General features: G+C 42.8%; 2 protein-coding genes across 9 annotated transcripts in view; one reads left to right on the forward strand and one right to left on the reverse strand.

Annotated features, from left to right (window-relative positions):
* The first annotated feature begins 3,545 nt into the window (after nucleotides 1-3,545).
* Nucleotides 3,546-9,010, forward strand: LOC147797189 (extracellular tyrosine-protein kinase PKDCC-like). The gene is made up of 5 exons (XM_087143908.1): nucleotides 3,546-4,993; nucleotides 5,749-6,161; nucleotides 6,463-6,591; nucleotides 7,224-7,437; nucleotides 8,473-9,010. The coding sequence occupies exons 1-5, from the start codon at nucleotides 4,978-4,980 to the stop codon at nucleotides 8,709-8,711; spliced, it is 1,011 nt and encodes a 336-aa protein (XP_087000034.1). The 5' UTR covers nucleotides 3,546-4,977; the 3' UTR covers nucleotides 8,712-9,010.
* Nucleotides 9,011-18,076: 9,066 nt separating this feature from the next.
* The window catches only part of LOC147797190 (uncharacterized), a 78,217-nt gene continuing 71,011 nt past the window's right edge, over nucleotides 18,077-25,282 (reverse strand). For 7 of the 8 annotated variants that reach the window (XM_087143897.1, XM_087143896.1, XM_087143892.1 and 4 more), the window contains 3 exons: nucleotides 23,128-23,229; nucleotides 22,321-22,460; nucleotides 18,077-21,842 (listed from right to left, as the gene is read on the reverse strand). In XM_087143897.1, coding sequence (XP_087000023.1) covers nucleotides 19,893-21,842; nucleotides 22,321-22,460; nucleotides 23,128-23,229 — 2,192 coding nt within the window. In that variant the 3' untranslated portion in view covers nucleotides 18,077-19,892. The remainder of the gene's footprint in view (nucleotides 21,843-22,320; nucleotides 22,461-23,127; nucleotides 23,230-25,282) is intronic. The other variant, XM_087143898.1, reaches the window with a different exon arrangement.

The raw sequence follows: 25,282 nt of genomic DNA on the forward strand, positions 1-25,282 counted from the left end.
AAAGTAGCGCACCAGGTTTCACGAGCTAGTATTAAGTCGCTTCCCACTTTGACTTGAGTTGAGCCTAGCGCTAGGCCAATGTACTACTATAGTATTAGGCCTACTAGCTATAACGCTAGGCCTATGTCATGGGATCAGGTGAACTTGGGTCCGAGTTGACTGGAAACCGATGTCGTAATCCTACCTACCGTGCCTACCCTACATGCCTACTACCCTAACTAAGGCTGCTGAAAGTTGATTTCATGGTTCTCGTCACTGCCCGAATGGAATTTTCAGCCTGCATCAAAAAATTCATCTTTTTCCTGATGTGCCTAAAGCCACATCTGATTTCACAGTTCTCCTCACGTCAGCACCCACGTGCAAATTTGGCCCACATCAAAAAAGTTCACCCTTCATTTTTTTAAAAAACAGCGTCAAGATCATGAAGATCGTCAGTCTAAAAACTGAACACTAGCACTATTGTATTGAATTGACATCTTTGCCAATACGTCAAATGCACTTGTTTTGGAAATGCATTTATTTGTACAAATTGGTCACAGTTGTGTGTCTTTGTACGTATAGAATGCAATGATAAATTGAGGGAGTAGAGGCATTTTTTTGAAAAACACATGTACGTGTGGTACGCCAGTCCGCGTACATTTGAGTCACCAACAGAAAAAAGGGAAGAGTCAATTTTGATAGACAATCAGCGCGCTGTTGCCGGAATGGGGCCTAAAACAGATTTTGCATATGATGGCGCTTGGTGCGTGGCAGGAAACTGGCACATTGCATGCGCCCGAGGTGATATGCATCAGTTGGCAGCAGTTGAAATCGACACTGTTCAAATACCACATCCGGATTTGCTTGGATCATCCAATGAAGTGGTACCGCGAGTTTTCCAAAGCCACAGTGATTCTTGCCGTCGACTCATGCATTTAAAAAGGAATGTATGTCTTTTTTTGTCAATAAATTACAGTTGTTTGTCCTGTTGACTTTTAAAATTCTATTCTCTATGCAATTCAAATCCTTTTTCACAGTCAAGACAAGAGCCTTTGAAATGAGTTCAACCTTTATGCACACTGTGAGTGTGATGAACTTTAAGGAAAATTCCTTGTCAAATTTCTGGAGAAATTTGCTGATGAAAGATGAAAAACCCTCATCACTTTTCCAGGAGTGGCTATAAAAAGTGTACCAAACAGTCCCCCCCCACTACTTGTTGATACTAGGCCCTCTCAAGTTTCCTTTGAGATTACTTTTATCAACCTTGGTGTCAACCTGCTTGCAGCAGTGCTTGCTTGTCATTTCCGATATCGGAAAGATTGCGAGAAGAAAACGTTAGTATCACACGTAGGATGTGGGCCAATTCCTAGAATGAGAAATTTCACACTTTTCCTTCCATCTTTCACGGTATTGTTTTGTGTAAACCATTCTTGATAAACCGAGCATAAAGGGTGTGTAGTAAAAAGCCATGCTTTTGTTAATTTTTTTAGTTTAGTGGCAAATTTTTAGCCTAATGTCTGACCGTTAGGCCAGCCTATATCATGTAGGCCTATGCTATACCCACTGCCTTCTGTGGCATCGCTTTTGATCACTGAAGTGTGCCGACTCGACTCAACTCAACTGATTAGACAACTTAACCATCTCTGCATCATATGAAAAGACAAATTGTCCGTTAAACAAGTCGACTCATCCTCAGGCATGTCAGGTGTGTGTGTGTTGTTGGGTACCGGTCAACTCGGTCCCGAGCCAACTTGGTTCCTTATGACTATGAGAAAATGTATGTCGGAGATCATTATTATCAACAGACATTAATTATTTCATTGGGTGGTACATGGTCAGATATAGTCCCTTCGCCCATTTACCACTTCGCTCACAAGATGCCCAGTGACATTGGCAATGTCTGCAGGGCGGTGCGTGATAAAGAATAGCGTCTTCGTTGGACTTCAGCTCAGGGTTGAAATAAAATTTCTGTTTGCAGTTTGGAAGAATCGGGGAGAAAGGAAAAGATTTCTGTCTTTGCTTTTCACGTACGGTATCAGATTGAAAAAACTGTTATCGATTTCCAGTCTTTTTATATGTCCATTGATAATTGGATTTGTATCAGTTCTTGTAAAATGAAACAATTCGATGCTAAATGTAGTTTGTAATTTTGAATGATTTTAAACACGTACATGTATTTTCTACTGTGTGTTATTTCCTGTTTGTTATATGCATTATGTGTAACTAATGTAATTCATGAACATGTATGTAATTCGGATTTGCGCTGCGAGTCATGATAATTTGATGTATTAAACCATGAAAGGCTTCCCTTTCAAACGATGTTGCGTCTCTTTCATCCTCGGTTTCTTTATTACTGAACGTAATAAAAGTGAAGACCAAAAATTATATATAATGAAGCCTGAAAGAATCTAGTCTATCAACGCCTTGCTTGAAAAGTAGCCTTCCCAGTTGCAACCCCTAAATGGGACCGAGTTGATTTTGGACGGAGTCGAATTCGGACCGAGTTGATTTGGGACCGAGATAACTTGGGACCGAGTTGACTTGGGACCAAGTTGACTTGTTGCATATTGAATATTGTCATCATCTCTTTGAGTGGCATCCTCTAATTTGTATTGTTGTTTTCTCCCCCTATATCGATAGTTTAGCCTGAAATGTTTTATTTTTGTACAAGGAAATTTGTAGTAAAATAACATGATTGTGACCCAGTAGAACTTTTCACCGCAAGATAGCAAGATAGAAAGGAGCATTGGCCCTTTTTTTTAATGTAAAAGCTGTACTGGTACATCAAGATTTAAAAACTAAAAGTGACCTACATCTGACTTTGGAAATTTTATCAAGCGATACATCTTTTCCCTAAAAAGTACATTATTGCATACAATCTATGTGCCTTTTGCCCGTTCTTTGTACAGTGGGATTTCATTTTGGTTTCCCAGTGTAATTGAGTTTTTTGAAGGAGATTTGATTTTTCAACTGTCATTGTGCTTGGTTTTTTTGGCATCGACTTCTTGTGTTGAAAACAAAATTATTAAAATGTAAGACAGATAATTGAACTGGTTATAAATACAAGTAAACTACCGTACTGTAGTTTGCGGTAGCACCATGGATATATATCGCTTTTTACCATATGGGGTTCTGAAAAGAACCGGTGGTACTCAACGTTTCGGACAGTACATGTATGCTCTGTCCATCATCATTATAGCAAAATTTTCCAAATATTATCGTGATTTTAATATCACACCCCCACCATGAAATATCAGGAACAGAAAAAAGGAGAAAATACTTGTAACTAAGCCATATTTAGATCTATGGATACATACGCATGGCAGAACCCATTTTCAAAACTACATGTGTTTGTACACATGTACATCCAGGTGGTTCTGTGTACATGTATATGTATGTGAGCATGTACATGTATTTGTAGATATACCGGTACATGTACATGTAGCGGCAGATGCCTTTTGTCCTGTTGCAGCGTACGTGATGCGTTCATCCCTAAGCCAGTTTCTCCACACATTTTTATGCAAATTTGTGGGCTAGAATCTGTTTGTGTTGTTCTGTTCAAAGAAAAATGCTTCCCTCAGATTTTTCAAGGAATTTCTTCCTCACCACTTCCAGAGAAGACATGTACATGTACTAAGTTTCTTGTCCAAAATAAACAGAGCGTCTGAAATACGTGTAAATTAAGAGTAAAAATGAAAGGGGGCCTCCATGTACGCGTACATGTTGGGAGAAGTGTGAGAAATTAAGGGGAAAATTGTCTAAACTGTTCAGGCCATGTCACGTGAGAAATATTGTGTAGGATTATATATCACTATGAATTTGAACACCGTGAATTCGTTGTGAATTCGCAGTTTCACCGTGAAAATTTTTTTCACGGCGATTTCACGGTCGTTTACCATGTGAAAATGCTCCTGGTCGTGACCTCCTGAGGACACCTTGAGGTGAGACAAAAAGCCGTGCAAATGCCGTGAGCCCTCTGAAGGAGTCCTCCCCTGCGGTTTGGTTAATCTAATAAACACTTTACGACCAATTAGCTTATGCCATTAACCAGGCCTCATAATAGGGCCAGTGAAACCACAAACCGCCCACTGTTTATAAAGTTACCAGGCACTTAACTGTGTGCTGCCCATGCCCACCACCCATCCTTGCTCAAGGCCACGATCAAATAGGTTGGTGTACAGTAAATGTGCTTGTGCAATGTACATGTACTGTACATACAACTTGTGGCCGGAAAATGGTCACAGTGCAGATACAGTAGATTACTGTTCCAGCGCTCCCTGATACAACGCTCTATACTATACTTACTATACCGATCTAACGCTCTATTTTCATTTCCCCAACTGCACGCCCATTCACTGTGTATTTTTTATGTGGTTGCTTGTAGTGCTCCCGTTTACAAAGCTTTTTGGGATATAACGCTCAGACTTTTCGGTTACAGCGCTCTTTACCTTGGAAAATCGGATTCTTTGAAAATCAATCCATCTTCACAAGGCCGCCACGATTGGCTGGCCAGGCCTAGACAAGTTTCTTATACCAGAAAGAAAGACAGGAAAAGGGACAGTCGAGTATTCATTCCAGAACGATGGTAAAACCTGCCCATGGAGGATTAAAGTCCTCCTTCCTAAATGCCCACGCATCGCGCCTAGCGATTGCAACGGCGGAAGGAGGCTTGATGCTTACCCCGTTGCGCGAGGTTGCAACCCGTAGAATCACCTGTACACGAAAAGTCATTGCCTGCTATGATTATAAATGTTACTCGATAAACATGTAGACATGTCTGTATTCTAATATTCAGTCGGACAGTTTGTGTCATTGATCATGGGCAGGTTAGGTCGGCATGTGTGTGCTTAGAGCTTGCACGGCACGACCTTCGTACTACAAACAAACCGTGCATTATTACGACCTCACTCTTCCTGAAGAACACAACGACCTATCCTGTTTGCGGCATATTGAGGGTAAAATGGCCATGGAGTGCACGTCCGTTTTCAGTTCTTTGAAATGACAAAGGAATGTGGTGAGTGCATATTTGTTTTTTACGTGTATGTTTTTTTAGTATACTGCCTCTCCACTGTAGAATAGGCCTGGTGTGCGTGACTCTTTGGAACATATGTTGACCACCCTCGAAATTCCCTCAACTTGCCACAGCTTTGTACATTTCGGTTATCCTATGCTTCCTGAACTCAATCAGAAAGGTACCCGTTTCGGAATAAAAATGTTGGTCGTTGATTTTTGGTGATGCAGCGCTCAGATTGACCTGCATAATGGTGACATTGGAGCAAGGATGACCCAAACTCTTTACACGTTGGCTACTGTAAAATTCCCCAAAAGGGTGGTTCGCCTTTGCAAGTTTCCTTTATCTGGAAACAAGCCAGTGATGTGCCCAATAGCCGTATTTAAATTCCACCTGGTGATGACGGCAAATGGTGGCAGAACCACCTACATGTATTGGTAAAATAAGTTGCAGTTAAAAGATGAACTTAAGAGGCTTATTCTTCAGAGGAAAGTCGGAACCGAGGGATCGAAGCGTTTGGTCGGTGAAATTATTCTTTAAAACTGCGAATTGTAATACAAATGCAGTGTTTAGTTAATGTGCACAGGTCTTTTTTCCCAGTCTGATATAAATTTCTTTCTTTCCAGATCTGATATCAGTATAATATGAAGTTTCCTGGTAGACAGTGTGGTCAAATAGTACTAACAGGAAGTGCAGTTGGACTAACACTACTACCCTTAGTATTCATTGTGCACGAACTGACCGTCTCTGTCTACCAGACAAAGACCCGCCACAAAGAGCCTCGCGGGGGGAGATCCCCGTCATACTGCGGCCGGACCGCTGCGCGTTGGATTGGCGAGAGGAGCTGCTGCGACTACTCAAGTCGGACCTTCTTGACGAGATCAACGGCATCTGCAGCGGGTCTCTCCCCGAGCTTCTCGCGTGTCACAACATCGACACGATCGACAAGAAGAAGCACCTGGGTAGGGGCGTTACCAAGGAAGTCTATCGCGGGGTGTACCGGGGTCGATCCGTCGCCCTGAAGATGGTCACCGACAAAGTGGAAGACATCAAGGCCTGCCGCCGCCAAAACAAGTACAAAAGGAAGTCTGACTGCTACGTCCACGCCAATTACAAACTGGTGAAGGAGATGGCACTGACAATGCAATTAAATCATCCAAACATAGTGAAGGTACACGTATGCACATTAGATCCGTCACTGACGATGACAGCACAGCGACAACATTGGACAACGGCAGTTGTCATTGACGTGCACTATACTTAAAAAAAGCCTCTGACTGAAGCAAAAATGAACTTTACAAATATTTCTATAAGTAGGAAAAGAGCAGGTATATTTTAAGAAGTAAGCTTTTTGGAGAAATGTTATGAAGAAAATTATCTGAGAAGCTAGGCCTATTGCCATATTGATATTTAGACTCTTAGTCCAGGCTTTACGTTTTCCCGACACTCCCAAGGTTTAATTGTGTTCCTAGGGCCTGGGTATATGTATTCGGAGTAACGACACAGCAATGGGAAGTCGTGGAGTGATATCGGTGTATGAGATTGGGGAGAGGACAGCTGGAAGCATCTTGAGGCTGTTACCATGGGATAAACGTCTAGATGTAAGTTGCCTTGCAGGTTAGTGTTTGTTACTTTGTAACAAGTAAACTGTTGGCTAAGCAGTAATTAGATTCCTTCAGCTGTAAGCAAATTTCTGCATTGCAGCATGCAGCTCACTGTGGTCCTTGGGTATACAAATCAAGATGTGAGCATCAATATTTTGGTCTGAGCCTGAGGCAAGGAGGATCTTCGCTCAAGGGTAATTAATCCCTTCCCACGTTTTCCTGAATCACATTACAAGCAATTAGCGAATTTCAAGAAATGAAAGTCTGGATGTGAGCATTCATTACTAATTCTTGATTCAAAGTGGACGGAGCGACTTTAACAACGAATATACCGAGCGCAATTAACTTACTGGATAACACTACCAACTTTTGAAAACAGCTGCGAGTCCAAAATCTTGCTACTGATAGTGTCGTCACTGATAAAGTGCATGCGCATTCAAAGTTGGATTCGATGTCTAGGCCAGTGTATTTCTTCTGAAATTTGTGAGCTCAGGCATTTTAATGGCCTTGAACGAACTGTTTGTTTCCATCCTAAAATATATATATGTATGTCAGAAATCCCTCCTGCACTTTACGATAGGATATTGAGTAACAAGTATTAAATATTTTTTTTATTTTCATTCTCACAGATGAGCATCGAGGTGGCCGATCTTCTTCATTACCTGGAGCATTCGCCTTTGGGCTCCCTGGCCGTGTGGGATTTTAAGACCCGCCAGTTTACGCTTGTGCATGGCAGACTCAAGCTTATCGATCTGGATGACGTGTCGGCCCAAGAACTATCATGCCAGAGGCATGCTGATTGCAACGTAAGGGTCGACACCCAATCGGGAAGAAGTAACATAGGTGAGTTGTGGAGCACCGCTCAAAGAACTTAAGGGGCTGAGTGGAATATTTTGACCCGACATTCCTCATTGAAGTTGACAGCCGTCGAGCTTTAAATATCTGATTCCTTAACTAGCCCTAACCCCGTTAAATTCATGTTTCAACCTACCTCTAAGTGCACCCACTTTTCGATTCTTATACCTTTAATCCGAGTAACCACATCCGTTAAATTCTCACTTATCCAACCTAATTCTTTACCTAACCTTACCCCACAACTCTCGATTTCTCAACCCGACTTCAACCATACCAAATTCTCTATAGCCCCAGCACCATCTACTAACCGAATCTACTCGTTACTCAGTTAGATGCTAGAAAACTACAGATACGTTTGTCAGGACACAAATGCACTGTATCGGCTTTCAGATAAACAGACTTTGCTCATGTTAGAGATGAGTATTATATAAACATTTCATCAAAGTAACAAGCTGAATTCAACATTCGAACAAATTATGTACAAAATCAACGGCTGCTAGCCGAAACAGCCAAGAATCCTCACACTAACTCTGTGCATTAACTCTCCCTTTCTCTGAAACCCTTACAAAATCCTGATCTCTGAAAATTTCGATTCATTTTGCTCTCTCTAAAACTACCACAAAAATTGAATGCTCGTTTCTTACCCTAACCCAGATCATTTCCATTAATTCAAAGGTTAAGCATAACCCAAACCCCACCCCACAGGCGGCACACAGTCTTTCGCCTTACCTTGCTCAAGGCTCCATTTTAAACATTGCACTGTGATAACATCGGAGAAAATGTCGTTGGGGTGGATCCGCGAGGCTCTTTTAGAGAAAACGTTAACATTTTACGTTTGAATAGTGCGTGATCAAAGAAAATTCATATTAATTAACTCTTTAAAAATTAGAGTCACGATGTCTGTCAGGGTGGATCATTCTGATAAGTTTGGTTAAACAAACGTACATTTAAAAATCTCAAACGTAATTTGATCTTTAAAAGATACCGATAGAGTTACCTACTATGTGAATGTCTTCTCCACAGTTGACAGCGACACCGGTCTGGTGCCGTGCGTCAACTCCACGTGTTACGGACTAAACGCCAAGTTCAACGTAATCAGCGCTGCCAGAGGCCTGTTGGAATCCCTGTTGGACAACGCACCGCCTTTTGTCCAGCACGAGGTTGAAGACATCGTAGGTTTATCCAGCCAGGGAAAGATCCAGGCGAACGAACTCAGGGAACGCCTGCAGCAGTTGATGTTTTTCACATTCAAACACAATTAGGAGAAACACGAAGAAGATTCAGTTGAAGACGGACACGAGAGCGGCGATTAGGCAGTTAAGAATTCGTGCGTGCCGCGGCCAGGGTCGATCAAACCACGATTGACAAGAAAGACTACATGACCTTCTGGCCGGTGCACATACTTCATGAGAATATATTGTGTAACAGTTTAAGCATGGTGCCATAAAAAGTGGTTTAAGTTATGCCAGCACTGAAATGTAGTTTGTATTCGATCACAGAACTAAGAAGATTCGACTGAAATTAAATTTGGCATTCTGTCAGAAAGTCGATTATGAACTCACGTGTGACTCAAAAGAAACGCATTTATTATGCATGCTAGTAATAAGAAACCTCCAAAAGCGGCCTACTTGTGCTCAAGTTCAGTCTTTTTAATCAACCTTCAGTGCCAACGTAGACCTTAACGGTGGGTCCATCTGTAAGCACGTTTGTAGTGTGCAACAGCTCACCAGGCCTACGTCCACATGGCCCACATTGGCCACAATGTCCGAAAACGTTTGGGGCCCAGCATGTCCGGCCTGAGTTTATATATATCCGAGGCCTCACATTCGCCGGCCCGTTTACGTTCACGGGCCATCATGCCTTGCCACTGAGCAGGACCAAAGTATCCGGCCAATTTGTCTGTAAGTTCACTATGCCTGGTCCATTTCGTCATTGGGCCCAATGGATATTTCAGTTTCCTCCCATCTCACCCTTAGCCCTTCGAGAGAATGGGCTCAAAAGGCTATGTCCGAGGGCCCACTGGGTTAATCCCATACGTCCAAGGGCCATTGTGTTTGTCCACAATATCCAACGGCTCACTGTGTTCAGTTCATTTCGTTATGACCAAAGGCCCTTAGTTAAATTAGCACGCCTATTTAATCGGCAAGGCGCAGGCTCATGATTATGCCAGTTTCGGACAAGCTGTGCGTGTCCTATATACACGTACATCTTCAGCAAAAATTGTGGATTAGGCAATATCCTTATTATTACTATTACTATTATTAGTTTTATTTCAACAGGGTAGCCTTCTCAGTTTAACACTGCTATTCTTAAGGGCCCTGATTACAAATACAATTAAATTAAAGTAAAAACACATACAGTACACTTAAGATTAAAAATATACAGACAACTTAAATAAAATATAGAAACCATCAATGTAGCGTTAAACCAAACCAACAAAAAAACTCAAAAAACCTAAATGTGTATATAAAAGCAAATTAGATCATAAAATGGAATCGATGTGATAAAAATCCATAGTTCTAGCAACACAAACGGTATGAGTATTATCCCAAACACCACTGAACATAGCACACAGAAAATATAATACATTACAAAAAAAATATTGTAAAAGAAAATGCATTGTATGAAGTGAAAAGAAAATGTAAAAATGAGTACAAGATGACTAAAACACAAACACAAGGTATGATCAAAACACTAAAATGGTGAATATGGGAATGCTTTTTATTACAAAGGAGATTTAAGTTCAGACAGAGATTTGGCATTTCTTTGTGAATTAGCCAAATTGTTCCAACCTACTCTCCCCAAGTGAAGGAAAGTTCGTTTGCCGGCATTAGTCTTGGGCTGGAAGGACAAAGATAATGAACCATTGGAGATCGCACGAGTACCAAATGAATGAGTTGGGGGCGTGAAACGAGAGCTGAGGTAATGTGCAGTTAGTTAAGACATTTATAAACCTCACACCTTCTAGTATTTTGCCAGCGTTGGTAAATCGGAATCCATGAGAGCGCCTCGTGTAAATCAGCAATATGTGTTCTTAGATGGGCATTTAGAATCAACCTGGCAAGTCTATTGTGAAGTTTGACAAGTCTCTCACTATTGCTAGAACAACTAGACCACACAACGCTGCAGTAATCAAACAATGGCAAGATCATGGTGGAACTGAGCATTTTAAATGTCGGAGTAGGGAGGTAAGGTTTAGCAGAGCGTCTAAGAAGTCCAATGTTTTTAGAGATTTTCTTAGCAATAAAATCAACATGACTAAGAATTGGTAGGAACAGGAATTGAGAATAGCCTGAAATTGGTAAGGTCCAGGCTCAAGTTGCATAAGTTAGTGTTCCTGCTTAAGATAAATGCTCCAAGCTGCATTGGTTTTCAAGACAACCTATTACGACAACGCGAACATTTCGGCATTATTTGTCTGTGTAACATCCAGGGTAACGCGGCCTATCAAAATTAGGTTAAGGCATGAATTACAGTTCCGAGTCTATTCTCTGACTTAACCTATTTCCCATTGTTATACGAACGTGGAGTCTCGAGTCTATGACACTCTTGCTGTTACGCCTGAGTGCATACCTTAGCTCCATTCATTAACGTGCACGGGTTTGGGCCGAGTCAAATATCGAGAGTATTGGTGCAGTCAACACCGTAGCATCAGTGCTGCATACATAGCCCTACTCGCTGCCCTCCCTTTTGCGCCTCGGAGTCATTGTTACACGTTTGTCACATATTGCAGCCAAACCAATCGGACTAACCACCACAGGCCTCTATGAAACTAAGGAATGCTATATCAACTTCATGAGAGTATTTGTGCAGTCGACACTCAGTGCTGGATATATACCTGTATTCTCTTCATCTTGCGCCTTGGATTCATTATTATACGTGTGTCATTGCAGCGAAACCTTCCGGACTAAAACCGCCACAGGACTCTATTAAAAGTCTCTATGAAATTGAAGAATGCTATATCAACCTCGTGAAAGTATGGTTACCACTTTTAGAACCACTTTACAATCCACTCAAAATGAGCTTCACTAATACTTACATGTTCTTATGAATCATTCCAAAATGCCCCTCACTACAGGTTGCTATTCACTTGGAGAATGTGCAACTTTGGATTCAAATTACAATGCCAATTTTGGAGTTAAATAATAACACTTAAGAGTTTTTATAAAGCGTAAATTTTCTCCTAAAATTTATTATAGCGCTACAAATATTAGCAGTACAAGAAAATCTATGGGCTAACTCTTCAAGCAAGATTATTATGTCCTCGGGGAGAAGCGAATCTGACAGATCTGTCACCTTAGGACCGGTATGATCTTGGAACAACTAGAAGATGTGTCGTTTCAATTAAGCTATAATCCAACATTATAACAAAAGAGTGTACAAAACCTAGACAAAGAGAAGCAGCCAAAAGACATCAAGTTAATTCCTTATTGAAAGGTGAAGAGAAAATTCAAATCCTAGTTGAAAATGTTTCTTTTCAAAGCATTGATCTTGAAAACACGAGGGATACTAACCTTTGTCAATTTTCTATGGAGAAGGGCAAACGTACACAAGTAAGATTTGAAGCTTTGCATGGTGGAAGTACATAGGATGTAGGTTTGCGGGTACGCCATGTAAAATTCTCTTTTGGGAAGAGGTGTGGTTCTGAGAAGAATCGGTGAGTGTTTAACTCGACGTTTAGGCCAGTATGCTCTGGCCGTCCTCAGGAGAATGTGTGCTGACTCGAGTGGATGCCGTGTAATAAAGGTTGTCTGGAGTCGGTGAAACGTGATGTGGCTTGGTGGCTTGCTGAGGGTGCACTGGAGCATGCAGGTGTTGGATCCAGTGGAGGATTAAGGATGCAGATTTGGGCGGGAAACTAGTTTAGGCGGGAAACTGGGGATGGGTTGGCTTCGGGTAGAGAGGACCCTAACACCAGGGGATGAGGGGGGCCTGGGTTTCAGGTATAGAGGACCCTACTGCCCGTGTGGTGGTGGTGGTGGTGGTCTTGGGTGCTAGCAGTGGGCGCCAGATGTCGCTCAGCTTGAATCCGATGTCTTGTGGGACGGTGTTGTGCCGGAAGATTTCGATTGCCTCCCGGATTCTTCTTGGATGCCAATGCTTGATGGGGGCGATGAGTTCTCCGTTGTCCCATTCGATGCGGTGGTCTGATGTGTGTGCATGTTTGACGATTGCTGATTTCTCGTAGTCTCCTCTGCGGCCGTGTGCTCGATGTTCTTGAATTCTGGTGTGGAGGTTCCTGCCGGTCTCCCCGATGTATACTGGGTCGCATTCACAGGGAATGCGGTAGACACCGGGACGATTGCTGGGTGTTTGTTTGTCCTTGTGGGTATGAAGCAGGTTCTGTAGTTTGTTGGGCGCTGAGTGAATGACCCGGATGTCGGCTGCCTGAAGGATCCTGCGGAGTTGGTGTGATGCGGGGCCCAGGAAAGGCAAACATAATGTGAAAATGGGGGACTTGGGGGCTTCGGGTAAAGGGGACCCTAAGGCCGGCGGTGGTGGGGGGACTTCGGGTATAGGAGACCCTATCGTCCCGTTGGTGGGTTTGGAGAGGTTGACGTGTTTGTATCCATTGAGTTGGAGAGCCGTCTTGATGTGCTTGGGTCTATATTAATAAACACTGTATGCTCAGTGCTCGTCTTGACAATAGTCAAGCATACAGTGTTTATTAATATATACGTTGGGTAAGGGCAAAACCCGTTATATAGATTAACATCTCCCCAACGCAAAAATACATTTTGAAAACTGTAGATTTGTAAGACATTAACTGTTGATTCGTGACGAATCTCCAGTTATTGTCTTGCGAATCTATAATTATTGTTGGCAACAATAACTATAGATTCGTAGCTTACGAATCTACAGTTTGCCGTAGATTCGTAAAAATAATCTACACTTTGAATAAAGTAGTGACGTCACAGACATAGTTTAATCATGAATAACCTTTCAACAGCGAGTAAATTTTGAGCAGCTGAATATTTTGAATAATGTTTTTCTTTGTTTTTCTTCGCCTTTGATAACAAGGTTCTGACCTTGGAGATGGCGGCTGAGCAGCAGGTCCTACAATGGGCTCTGACGTTTTTGTCAATTTGTTACGCACATACTTCGATTTATGGTGTAAGCTGCATACCACCGAAGAGAGTTTGTCTTGGAGAATCCACTGGTTCACAGGTCCAGGAGTTTAAGGACACTGTGGTGGAAATCTGGGCAGATTTTGTGTTGGATTTTGAACAACAACATCCAGTGTTTCAACCTTGCACTGTAAGCCATCTCACCCAAGCTACCACGCCTGACCGACCCTATTGTGGCAAGCAGGAGAGGTATTGTGTGGAGACTAACAGCCATTGTTGCTTCCTGTCCATCTTAAGCAAGCACCCTACTCCATGCACAACCTGGCTACACTTCAAAAATCTCTCGAGGACTAAAAACAAGAGTAAGTTTGGAAAGATTCCAGTCCTATACTACCAAAATACAACAGCTTCTTACCACATATTGCTAGCTGTGTCCGGAGACATAGAACTCAACCCAGGGCCTGTGAAGGACCCCTGTGGCAACTGTAGTCGGCCAGTGAAATGCAACCAACGATCTCTTCTTTGTGAAGATTGTAATAAATTTTGGCACCTGAAATGCATCCCCGATGTGTCGATCACGCAATACATGAATCTGATCTCAAGTACCGTTGACTGGTTTTGTCCACATTGTGTCTACAAACTTCCGTTTTCTTCGTGCACTGATACCTCATTCCAGGAATTATTTGACAGTGATCGAACGCTGAATACAGCTTTGGAACCGGATACTGGCTTGAGAGTGCATTTTCCTACACCTCCAGCGAATCGAAACATCTCTGGGCTACTTCTGAACAGTCGCAGCATACGAAATAAGCAGCAAGAACTGCTGTCACATCTTGAACTCCATCCTGTTGATATTGTCTGCATTACTGAGACGTGGTTGTCACCTGATGATGTATTTTGTCCAGCTGGATATTCCATCATTCGACGTGACCGCAGTAATGGCCGTGGTGGTGGTATTATGGCAATGGTGAAGGACTGTTTACTACCAACTCAGCTTGATCATCTTAACCCACAGGATATTGAGATAACCTTTTTGTCTCTAACGCTGAAGCGATCCAAATGGATTGTAGGGATTGTATACCGTCCCCCAAATTCAGATTCCTCCTTTTTTGAAAAACTGCAGAACATCCTTGACAGCATCCAAGTTAATCTTTGCAACTTTGAAGGACTAGTTGTGCTTGGAGACTTCAATGTAAATTGGTTGGTCGAATCTCCTCCCTTGACATCCCTGCAGGAGGTCACCGCATCTATTGGCCTCAGCCAACTTGTCGATGAAGTAACCCGGCCATCAATTAGTTCTTCTTCAGCTGGAACTGTCATCGACTTGATATTTACTAATCGGCCAGAGAAATTCACCTTAGTTGAAACTACTGCCAACCCAGTCAACAGTGACCACCATGGAGTGTTTTTTTCACTGGTTGCAGATAAAAGTCCACCCGATCCCAAAATTCTTCGTTCCTTCTTGCAGTTCAAGAAAGGAGATATCCAACACTTGGAGACTCTGTTACACCTCGCGCCATGGAGTGCTTTCATGGACGATCGTGATCCTGAGGCATCCTGGGACGGCTTCACTGATATACTTGATGCAGCCATTCGCGACAGCATTCCGTGGAAGACTTGTGGTCGACGCATCTCTCCGAGGATTACCCCGGCATTGAAATGGCTTATAAAACAGAAAAGAGCACTCTTCATCAAAGCTAAATCATCTGGTAACAGCGATGACTGGAGGAACTATAGGCAAACATGGAATGAGGTTAAGAACACAACGAAAAAAGAATACTGGAAGTAGGCCTATGTCAATAGTCTGTTCAATTTACCAGACAATAAACGCAGCTTTTGGAAATTCGTCAAAGAACAAAGGAAATCCAGATGCCCACCAGCATTCAAGATTGGCGATGTGCAGGTTAACAAACCTGTTGATATCTGTGAAGCATTCAACAATTTTTTCACTTCCGTCCTTACCCCCTCAACGGCTTCTGCTGAAATAGCACCGGCATGCAGTCTACCTATCCCAGAGATGCCTCCTGTAACTGTAAACCTTGGCTGGCTTATCAAGTCCTTGTCTAACCTGAATCCCCAGAAAGCACCAGGTTATGACGCCATACCACCGAGAGTACTCAAAGCAACTGCATTATCAATCGCTCCGCCACTAATGCGATTGATGAACACTTCATTAGTTACTGGTGTCCTCCCTACTGATTGGAAGCATTCACAAATCACTCCAGTGTATAAGTCTGGCAGCCGAACGGACATCAAGAACTACCGCCCCGTCTCACTAACTTCAGTTATTTGCAAGGTTTTGGAAAGGGCTGTTGCCGACAATATTAACAGCCATATTACAGCATACTGCCTCAATAACCCTCAGCAACATGGATTTACACATGGAAAATCATGTGTTACTCAACTGGCCAACACAATTCACGATTGGACATCTATCATGGATAAACCACAACCTCCACGCATTGACGTCATTTTCCTGGACTTCAGTAAGGCATTTGACACCATGCCACACCACATCCTACTTAACAAGCTAGCCAGCAACTACAACATCAGGGGACCAACCTGGGCATGGATAAAGTCATTTCTAACAGGGCGTCAACAACGAGTTGTTTACCAGGGATGTTTCTCTAAATGGGCACCAGTTACTTCTGGTGTCCCACAGGGGAGTGTCCTTGGCCCCCTCTTGTTCAATTTGTTCGTTGGTGATATTGCCCGCAACATTACCACCAACTGCTTGCTGTTTGCAGACGATACGCTCCTGTACCAACCAATCACATCTCGTGATGACCAGGAGTCTCTTCAATTAGACCTTGCAGAAGTCCAACGATGGAGTGAATGCAACGGCATGCAGTTAAACCCTACAAAATCCAAGGTCATGCACATTTCAAGATCTCGGAAAGCAACTGCTCTTCCCAAATATGAACTGCACGGAACCCCTTTGACTCCAACTTCAACATTCAAATATCTAGGTGTTACCCTCAATGACTCACTGAACTGGAACGATCATGTGGCCACCACTGTATCTAAGGCAAACAGAACTCTTAGCTTCATTTGGCAGACTGCCGGTGGATCATCACCTAAAGCCTTGGCATCCTTGTATCGTTCACTTGTTTTGCCAATACTGGAATACGGCCTGCCAGCATGGCACCCTTACACCGAGTCAAATGCTGCCAAACTGGAGAAAGTTCAAAGAAGGGCGAGTAGGATGTGCCTAAAGCAGCATAAAGGGGAGATGCCCTATGAGGAGAGACTTCAAAAACTAAACTGGATGACTTTGCAAGCACGCAGAGACAGAAACATGATCATGTTCATAGTGAAATGTCTGTTTGGCTTGGTAGACTGTCAGTCTGTCAAAGCCAACATAACAGTTAACACTCGGCATCAAGATATTCTCTCGTTTAACCATCAATTTGCCAGGACTCTTGCTTTTAAGAACACACCTAGCCATGTCTTTCCAAGGATTTGGAGTAGTTTGCCATCACATATTAAGGACTCCTTCTAATATCTTCCTTGAATCACTTCAATGCAGCTCTATCCACTCATTTTCACGAAGCCTAAGTGTTGAGTTTCGTCTAGCACATATGTATTGCTCTGTTTTGTTCCCCTTACACTCGGTTCATCCTCAAAGAGTAATTTATTTTGCTACTACTGATTTCTTGTTGTTATGGAGGAGTTTTTGTTTGTTGCTTTTTTTCATTTGTCGTATCATGCATTATGCAACCGTAGCTACCGCTTAATTTGTATTTTCCTGCTTGTTCATTTTGTTCGTGTAATTGTTTCTTTTTAATACTCTGTCTCGATTCTGTGTTTTACTGCCTTTTTATTGCTCTGTTCTTTATGCCATTTTTGCCTTTTCCCCTTACATATTACTCTTGCTCTCTTCTTGCTCTCCCACTCTCCCTATATTTATTAGTTTTTGTATAAATGTATTCTTTTTATTCAGAGGTCATGTAGATGCTCTTCTGCTTTTTATTTTATGCTTGCTTTTTTATGCATTTTATTGCTTTTTTATTTGCTCTGCTCTCTAATGCCATTCTTGCTTGTTTATCCGATTTTTTGTTTTGCTTTGATTTATAAATGTGAGAAATTTATTTAGTTAATTTTGTTTGAATTTATGTAATATATTTATATTTCATGTTTATTTATTTTGTTGTACTTGTAATATTGTTGCTTAAGATCTTCTTGTGTTTCCCTCCAAGTTAGGATTGGCAGGCCCTTGGGTCACAGTGTTTTATTATGCTTTTGTCATTCCGGGCCGACTTGGTTGGGGTTATGTCTTGTTTTTGTTTTTTTTTTCCTTTTAACTCGTCTTACTTCTTTTATCACTTGTTTTTGCTGTCATTGTCTTGTTGAAGGCCGAATAAATAATAATAAAATAATAATAATAATAACAAAGTCATGGTTATCACAAGGTAATTTTTTTCTAGCCACTGCACGTTTGTTATAACGAGAGTTGACTGTATCATTGGAGAGTAATCAAAACTCAGAACTCCGTACTCTATTTTGGGCAGCTGATTCAGATGTGAATATCTATGAGGAAATGAACTTGAAAACAACAATACAGGGCAGATCCCCAGCGTACAAGGGAGCATTTCTTGCTAATGACAACAAAACGTTGTGTCAAACCACACATTCCTCTCATTCGAATAAAGAAATGTTGACAATACTGCTAATCGTTTTCCAAATAGCAGTAGGCCTATGGCAAACATTTCTCAGAATCAGGACGATAGTTTTGGCACGGTTCCACTGTAGCTTAGTGTACAATAAAAGCTTCTAGAATAAACTCCTCCAATATATACAAAGGCTAAATACATGTATATTAATAAATGTACAACTGTGAGACACGTTATGGTAATTACTTAACCACCAGGAAGACGTTTTGCAATCAGAGAAACATTTCAAAGTCTTCATGTACTAGAGGCAAAATTCTATTGTCCGAAGTAGGATAGAGATTCGTTTGACCAGGATATAGGGAAAAAGTGGGGGACAGGTCGTCGAAGTTGGAAACACGTTGTGCACACAAATTAAGAACTCCTTAATTAAAAAACCCCAATGAGAGCGAGCATTTCGTTAATGTCTTCAATAAACACATATGAAGCCAACTTTATACATCCAAAGATCAAAAGTAATGTTGAAGGCTGGGATTCTCGTCATATCTATCATTACAATCACATATACACAGCATTAAAGATACAGTTTGTGTGGCAATTGCTTTTTCCGTACTGAGGGATACAAAATACATGTACATAGAGTCTGACCGAACATTACAAAACAGGTAGAAGAGCCAAGTGGATCCAAACCATTTTTTTTTGGGGGGGGGGATTTTATTGGGGGATAAGAGCCTCAAAATTCTCATTTTTTCTGCAACCTTTCATGGCCTTTCTACAAGTTGAGGCTACATTTGGTGCTTTGTTTATGCTTCTGAAGGAGGGGACAGGAAATCACAAAATTGCCTTTCACTTCAAAAAAAACAATTGTTTGCTTCTTTAATGTGGGAGTACCATGACCCCATTGACCCCACATCCGCCCTTGAGAATAACAGAAGCCAAAAATGAAATGCCAATAATTTTACACAAATACGCACATCGGACGTGAGAATATAATTTGAACAGTTTTGAATGCCAATAAAATGTCAAGTTTGTAACAATGTTCATCCTCAGCACTACTTGCTACTGGGATGGTACTACTCAAGCAAAATGATGCCCTGGCTCTTAAAATTGTCTGTACTGTAACATCACATTTCTGGTTCAAAAGATTTTATCCTATCTGATTACATGATAAAAACAGGAATTGGTCCAACAAACGAGTCTAAAACTCCCTCAAAATTCTTGCACTGTCATTCAGTTTCTCTGGATACATATTTACAATCATTTACGATAAGATGGCCAGGTACTCTAGTGCCTTAATCGTGATACCACACTTGGTCCTTGTTATAACATCTCACTCACAGACTGCATCTTTATTGGCTAAGAACTAGTCACATGGCATTCACTATATTGTTGTGCATGGCCAAAAGAACCATACTTGTAATAACCAAAATACTCTACGAACAGCAAAAGCTTTTGTGTATTACATACAGATGAGCATGTTGTGCATCTTTCCAAGTCTGATAATAAAGAGCTAGTTTCAAACATTCTGTGCAGAGATAGTTTGGAAAATTGCTGGTGAATATCAAACAAATATTCAAATGGTATTTCATTTAATTATGTGAAGGCTAAATTAATTAGTCATTGCTAAGATCAAGCAGCACCTGTGTATGAGGCGTTATAAAACAAATACTGACTTCTTTACCTCATGGGGCAGTAAAACGGTGACCCATGGAGTGTTCTGTTTCTCCCAAGATGAAATAAAGCTGTCAATACTTGTACATGTATACTATTTTCCAGCATCTCTGTTCGCATGGCAGTTTGGTTGTGGACTTCGGAGGGGAAGATTGGTAAGTTGGTCAGTGGTCACGTAACTACCAGGACCAACTGGCCCATTGGGCACTACCCCATCATCGGTGATGGCGGTGCTGGGGACAACGCCCAGATTCCCAGAAAGCAACCCTGTGGCTTCTTGCTGTGTCACATTCGCCAGGTTGTCAGTTTCAAGCCTAGATTCATTCTGTAGCACTAAGGGTTCAGCTACAACATTCTCCTGTCCACGGTTGTTGTTGTTGTTGTTCGAGGGGCTTTCCTCTGCAAAGGCCACTTCAGGATCCAGTGGCGCAATGTTGCTCATTTGTGCCGCTGTTATGTAGCCACCACCACTGCTGCCGCCCACTGTTCCGTTCATGTGGATGTGGTCGCTGTGTGTAGCAGGCTGCGCAGAGGGTGGTGGGGAGAGATTCGATAGCTGTGCTTGATCGACATAGCCAGAAGGTGCAGCACTGTGCATTGCCTCACCTGCAACGTTTCGAGCCATCGGAGGAACTGACATGTTGGGTAACATTCCCTGGACAACGTATCCATTCACATTGGCCGGCTCAACTCCATTCATGCTTTCCACATCAATACCGTCAGAGTCTAAACCGACCCTCACATAGTTCAGTGCCCCTTCTTCACTGTCGTCAGAGAGGGCATCTGCACTTTGAGTCCTGGCAATATTTGTGGCTCCTGGGGGCTTGTTGGTAGGTGTGGTTTCAGAGACTGGCGGTGCACAAGGTGCTGTGGCTCCAAGGGACACCAATGAGGCTCTGTCTCGTGGGGAATTTGATGAGTCCACAGTACATTGCGAAGGTTCCTGTGATGCCCTCACATGTGGCCGATCAAAGGCACTCTGGACATAAGAATCAATTCCTGCCCCATTTACATCCTCCTCTGACCTGCTCCCTTGTCCTCTTGTTGCCTCAGCCCCTCCTGTCTCCTGTCTGGCCTGACTCTGAGAGGGGCCAGCTGAGTCCTGACTACTGCTTCCCGTGCTGTCGCACAGTGCGGCAGTGGCTCTGGCCCCTCCACGCAGTCCCATCTGACTGTAGGCATCGGCAGGACTCTCAGAAGGGCTGTACATTCTGTCACTAGAAGCTGCTGCCCCAGGAACGAACCCTTGCTGGACATAGTCCAATACGGTGCCATCGTCGACACAACTGGCCCCTGCGGAGTCTCCCCGTTCCTTGCCCTTGGCACCTTTTGAAGGTGCCTTTGAGAGCTCTGCTCCCTGGGAGGAAGCTCTGTCTCTTCCAGGATCTTCCCTCACAGGTCTCGGTCCTGTACAAGGAGGTACAGATCTCGACATCTGCAAATATGAATCAATGGCATCTCCATCCCCTGGATAATCATCGTCGGGGTTTGAGCTTTCTTGCCTCCAAAACAGTAGGGGCAGTCCATCCACTTGGGGTCTTGGGGCTGATGCTTGTGAACTTTCACCCCTGACCCTCTGACCTTCGATGTCCTCCTTTTGAACTGGGGACAGACCGTCTTTGGTCATGCAGGAGTAGGTCAGTTCATCATCATCCCGGATGTGCAGGTAGCTTCCCCCGCTCCCCACACTGACTGGGCTGCTTGGCCCAGCCCCATTATACTCCTCCCCGGACGATGGGTCCTCCTCTCGCCTGGGGCTGGGCAGGAGAGGCTCTGAAGCCAGGGGTGCATCACTGAGCATTGGGTCACCCTTGAAGCTCAGCAATGGGTGGTCGTCAAAGTTGGTGACGTCATTTTGCAAGTCAACAGTGCCCCGTGGCTTGTCACCAATGTCAAAGCCATCGGTTATGATGTCGATGTCAACCATGTCCTTCTCCTTTGGTCCAAGATCGACAAACAGCTGACAGGGGATGAGGTCATCAAACTCTTCCGGTTCCCTGACCATGATATGGTTTCTGTTTTCTGATAAGTAATCATTCTCAGCCTGTGAAGCAATAATTGGACAAATACTTTTGACATTTTCTTTTGGAAGTCTCTTTTCTTTAAAATATATACCTAAAAAGGGGACACAGCAACAATCTGCAAGGAGCCAAAACTCACATGGGAAATTCCACCATCTGTCGCTTTCCATTGTTTGGAAAAAAATGCAATCAATGTTTTCACACAAATGAAACCCAGTTGCTTATCAAACAACTGGCACTATTGGCACTTGGCATTTCTTGGAGTGGGTGGCAACCAGCCCCTGGTATAATGTATGCAACAGATCATGAAGGTCTGAACAAAAATATGGGCACTTTACTGTTAGCAGACATCGGCACACTAATGAATCTAGTATAGGTAAGATTGAGGGGCCGAAGTCGGACTTGCACAAGAGTGCTAGTGCTCAGTCGTACACACCTATCAAGCTCATCTTTGGTTTGATGACTGCTTAATTAAACTGTGTAAGACAAATGTGTGCTCACCCGAAGCAGTGATGGGGGCCTGATAGCTGGAAATTTGCGAATCGACTTCTTGATACGACAGAAGATGATCACCACAAGCACAACGGCCATGAGGAAGGCAGAACACACACCAACTACAAGTCCAACAGAAATTGGCTCAGCTAAAAAGGGAGGGAAAAAAAGACGGATCAGCCATGTGACAGCCAATGGACGAATTAGCCCCGGCCGTTCCACATCTTTTGACATCCACCGGGATGTTCCAGAAGTCTTTGCAGGATTGAGCTCAGGTAGAGCTCGGCAGCTGTAACACTGCGTGGTGACGGCATATCCTTGCATGGGCAAGTCCGATCAAGGACCAGAGTTAACCGTAACTCCACCAACTCTGATCAGGTGCATGCTATTTGAAGACCGCTGGACTAGTCTAGTCCACTATGAATGAGCAACCTACCAAGGTCGGTCACATCGCTGGCTGTAACAGCTGGTTTTAATAGCACAAGTATATGAAGAAAAAAAAAGAAGTAAAGGCAGGAAATGTACTAGCAAGTATGTCACTGGTCACTTTTTTCTATCCTTGTTATTTTGCCCATCCTACTTCCACTACTTCTCCTTAAAAGTCTAAATGATGGTTGACTGAAGTCACACGCACTTCAACTTCACTGCACACATGCTAGGTACATCACAAAAAAAACCAGTAGTTGACTACTGGTCCTTGATCGCCTCAGACCTATTCAGTAAGAAGTGGTTAGAGGCTTTTAACTGGACTCTGTCCTGTCTGCCCTTATGTGTTATGGAAAGATTATCTGTCTCCTCCCTCAAGTTTTAACTCACGCGTTACGGCGTTGATTCTATTGCACGATGACTTCTTTACAGATGTTCCCATGGAGTTGCGTGCCTGTACGTGGAAGTAGTAGTACTGGTCTTTTTGCAGGTCTGTGGGCAAATATGATTTTTTTTATGAGACATGCAGCCTGTAGACTAATTCCCCTGTCACAATTAAACACCAACATCTCTGCTCTGTAAGGGTGGTGGGACACAGCAACTGAAACAACTCAGCATTGAAACCAATGAAACGATGCGACCAGCACTGAGTAATGTATTATCAGTCTGTGAGTGCCAGTGTTGTACCCGAGTACTCGTTGAGTACCAAGCTCTCAGCCAAATATTGAGCTGGCTGGGTGGGAATAAAGCTGGAGTCCATGGACATTAGATGGTACTGGTAGATGCACAAAAGTAAGATTACAAAATAAGATGATGACTTCAGAACATCACTATTTCAAAAAAATTAAGTTTTTATGACAAATGAACTTGATAAGTACTTGGCTGAGTACTGTTCGAGTATTTTTCTCTTTAAAACTTCACTTTTACAAAACCGGAGTGTCTGAAGTCTTACCCCTGTGCATGTACCAACAAAGGCTCATGTACTCCAGCATTACTCCCTAGTCCTAATCAGTTCAATAGTTGGCTAAAAATACTTGATGCTCGTAAAGTACTTGACTACAACACTAATGAATGCTACTGGTCAGTGATGCATGCAAATACATGGTGTAGTCACTTGTAAAGGAGATTGAAAAAAAAGGACTCTGCGCCACTTTAACAACTGCCACATTTCCAGCTTGCTCAAATGCATGCCCACCTTCAAGTTACCAAACAGACACAATGGGTTAATAGCGTGGCACCACCTCAGTGACAAATGACTTCTAGTTGTAGCTGATGGATTGGTTTTGCTCATGGCTGGATTACCCCATCTAATGCTTGAGGCCCATGAAAGAAATCGGGGACCTTCAAACACTCTAGGGCCAGAACAGATACCACAGTTTGCTTCTCTCTTTAAGTTTCAATATTCATGTACCGGTTGGAAGAGCTGAAAACAATCTAGTACCCATTGTGCGGCAGCCATGCATCAACATGAAACACCTGGCTGCAGCGCTTACCAGCACTGTGGAATTGGTAGTAGTGCCTAGAATGGAGTAGAACCAATGACACACAAAAGCGTGGCACCAACAGCAGACTTAATTGGGCCCCCTGGTTTCACAGCATTAAACTATGTGCTGCATGCAATGCCCACATTGTGTAATGAAGGCAGGGCTCGCAGAATCGGTAGTCCGACGTCCCAGGAAAACCAAACTATTTTGTTGGGCGACCAAATGTTCCAGGCTGCCAGCCTGGTGGGCAAGCACCTGTTTTCGGCAACACATTTTTTTGCCCGGGGTTTTGGACATTTCAGCACCGTGCACTGAAAAAAGATCACAAAAAAAGACTGCAAAAAACAGAGCGACATCCTAACCTTGATGTTGAATGACTGTACATGTTTGGGTAGGTGCACCATGGTACGTACGGTCAAATCATTGGCATGAACCAAAGGTGTCTGCATTCAGTCGTTTTCCTTGTTCCGGATCGCTAAAACTATATTCAGTCATATTACAGCTCAATTATCATCAAATTCCAATGAAATGGGAACAGAGGTCTACCTTGTACATGTACATTTTCAAATTTTGAGCTTTGAATTTGTCTTACAAGATCGACAAACGTGACGACGACACTTTTCCTAGTTCTGGATCGGTTTAGCCAGTTCTGGATCACTTCAAAATTTTCTTTACACATAAAACATAGTCAAGCGTAAACCCATTTCTCTGCCAAAACCATTGTAACAACCATATTTTCTAGTAAAGAAAATCTAATTTTAAAGGGGATTTGTTTATATATTAGAATATCAGTGCATTAACATGGTAGCCTGCATAAATTTTGACTTGACTTTGGTGCCCAGCGAGCCATCGACCACAAATCCCTCCACGCCACAAAGTTGGCGAACCCATTACATCACGTACAAATCTGTTACGCACGTAGACTCCCGTGCCCGAAGGGCAACTACATTTTTAAAAATTTCGCGAGCCCTGGAAGGTTCACTTACCTGTAGTTACTGTATAAAGGTAACAGGGTAAACACCGAGTTTCCTCTTGCACTGCATCAGCAGGCAAGGGCACGG

Source organism: Acanthaster planci, linkage group LG12 (assembly GCF_054643075.1).
Source record: "Acanthaster planci isolate LZ-2023a linkage group LG12, COTS_SCS, whole genome shotgun sequence".
NCBI classification, from domain to species: Eukaryota; Metazoa; Echinodermata; class Asteroidea; order Valvatida; family Acanthasteridae; genus Acanthaster; species Acanthaster planci.

Excerpts from the sequence above, each read along its gene's own strand:
- LOC147797189 (XM_087143908.1), top strand. Across the intron at positions 6,162-6,462 it reads ATCATCCAAACATAGTGAAG|GGCCTGGGTATATGTATTCG; the intron begins GTACACGTATGC and ends TTGTGTTCCTAG. Across the intron at positions 7,438-8,472 it reads ATCGGGAAGAAGTAACATAG|TTGACAGCGACACCGGTCTG; the intron begins GTGAGTTGTGGA and ends TCTTCTCCACAG.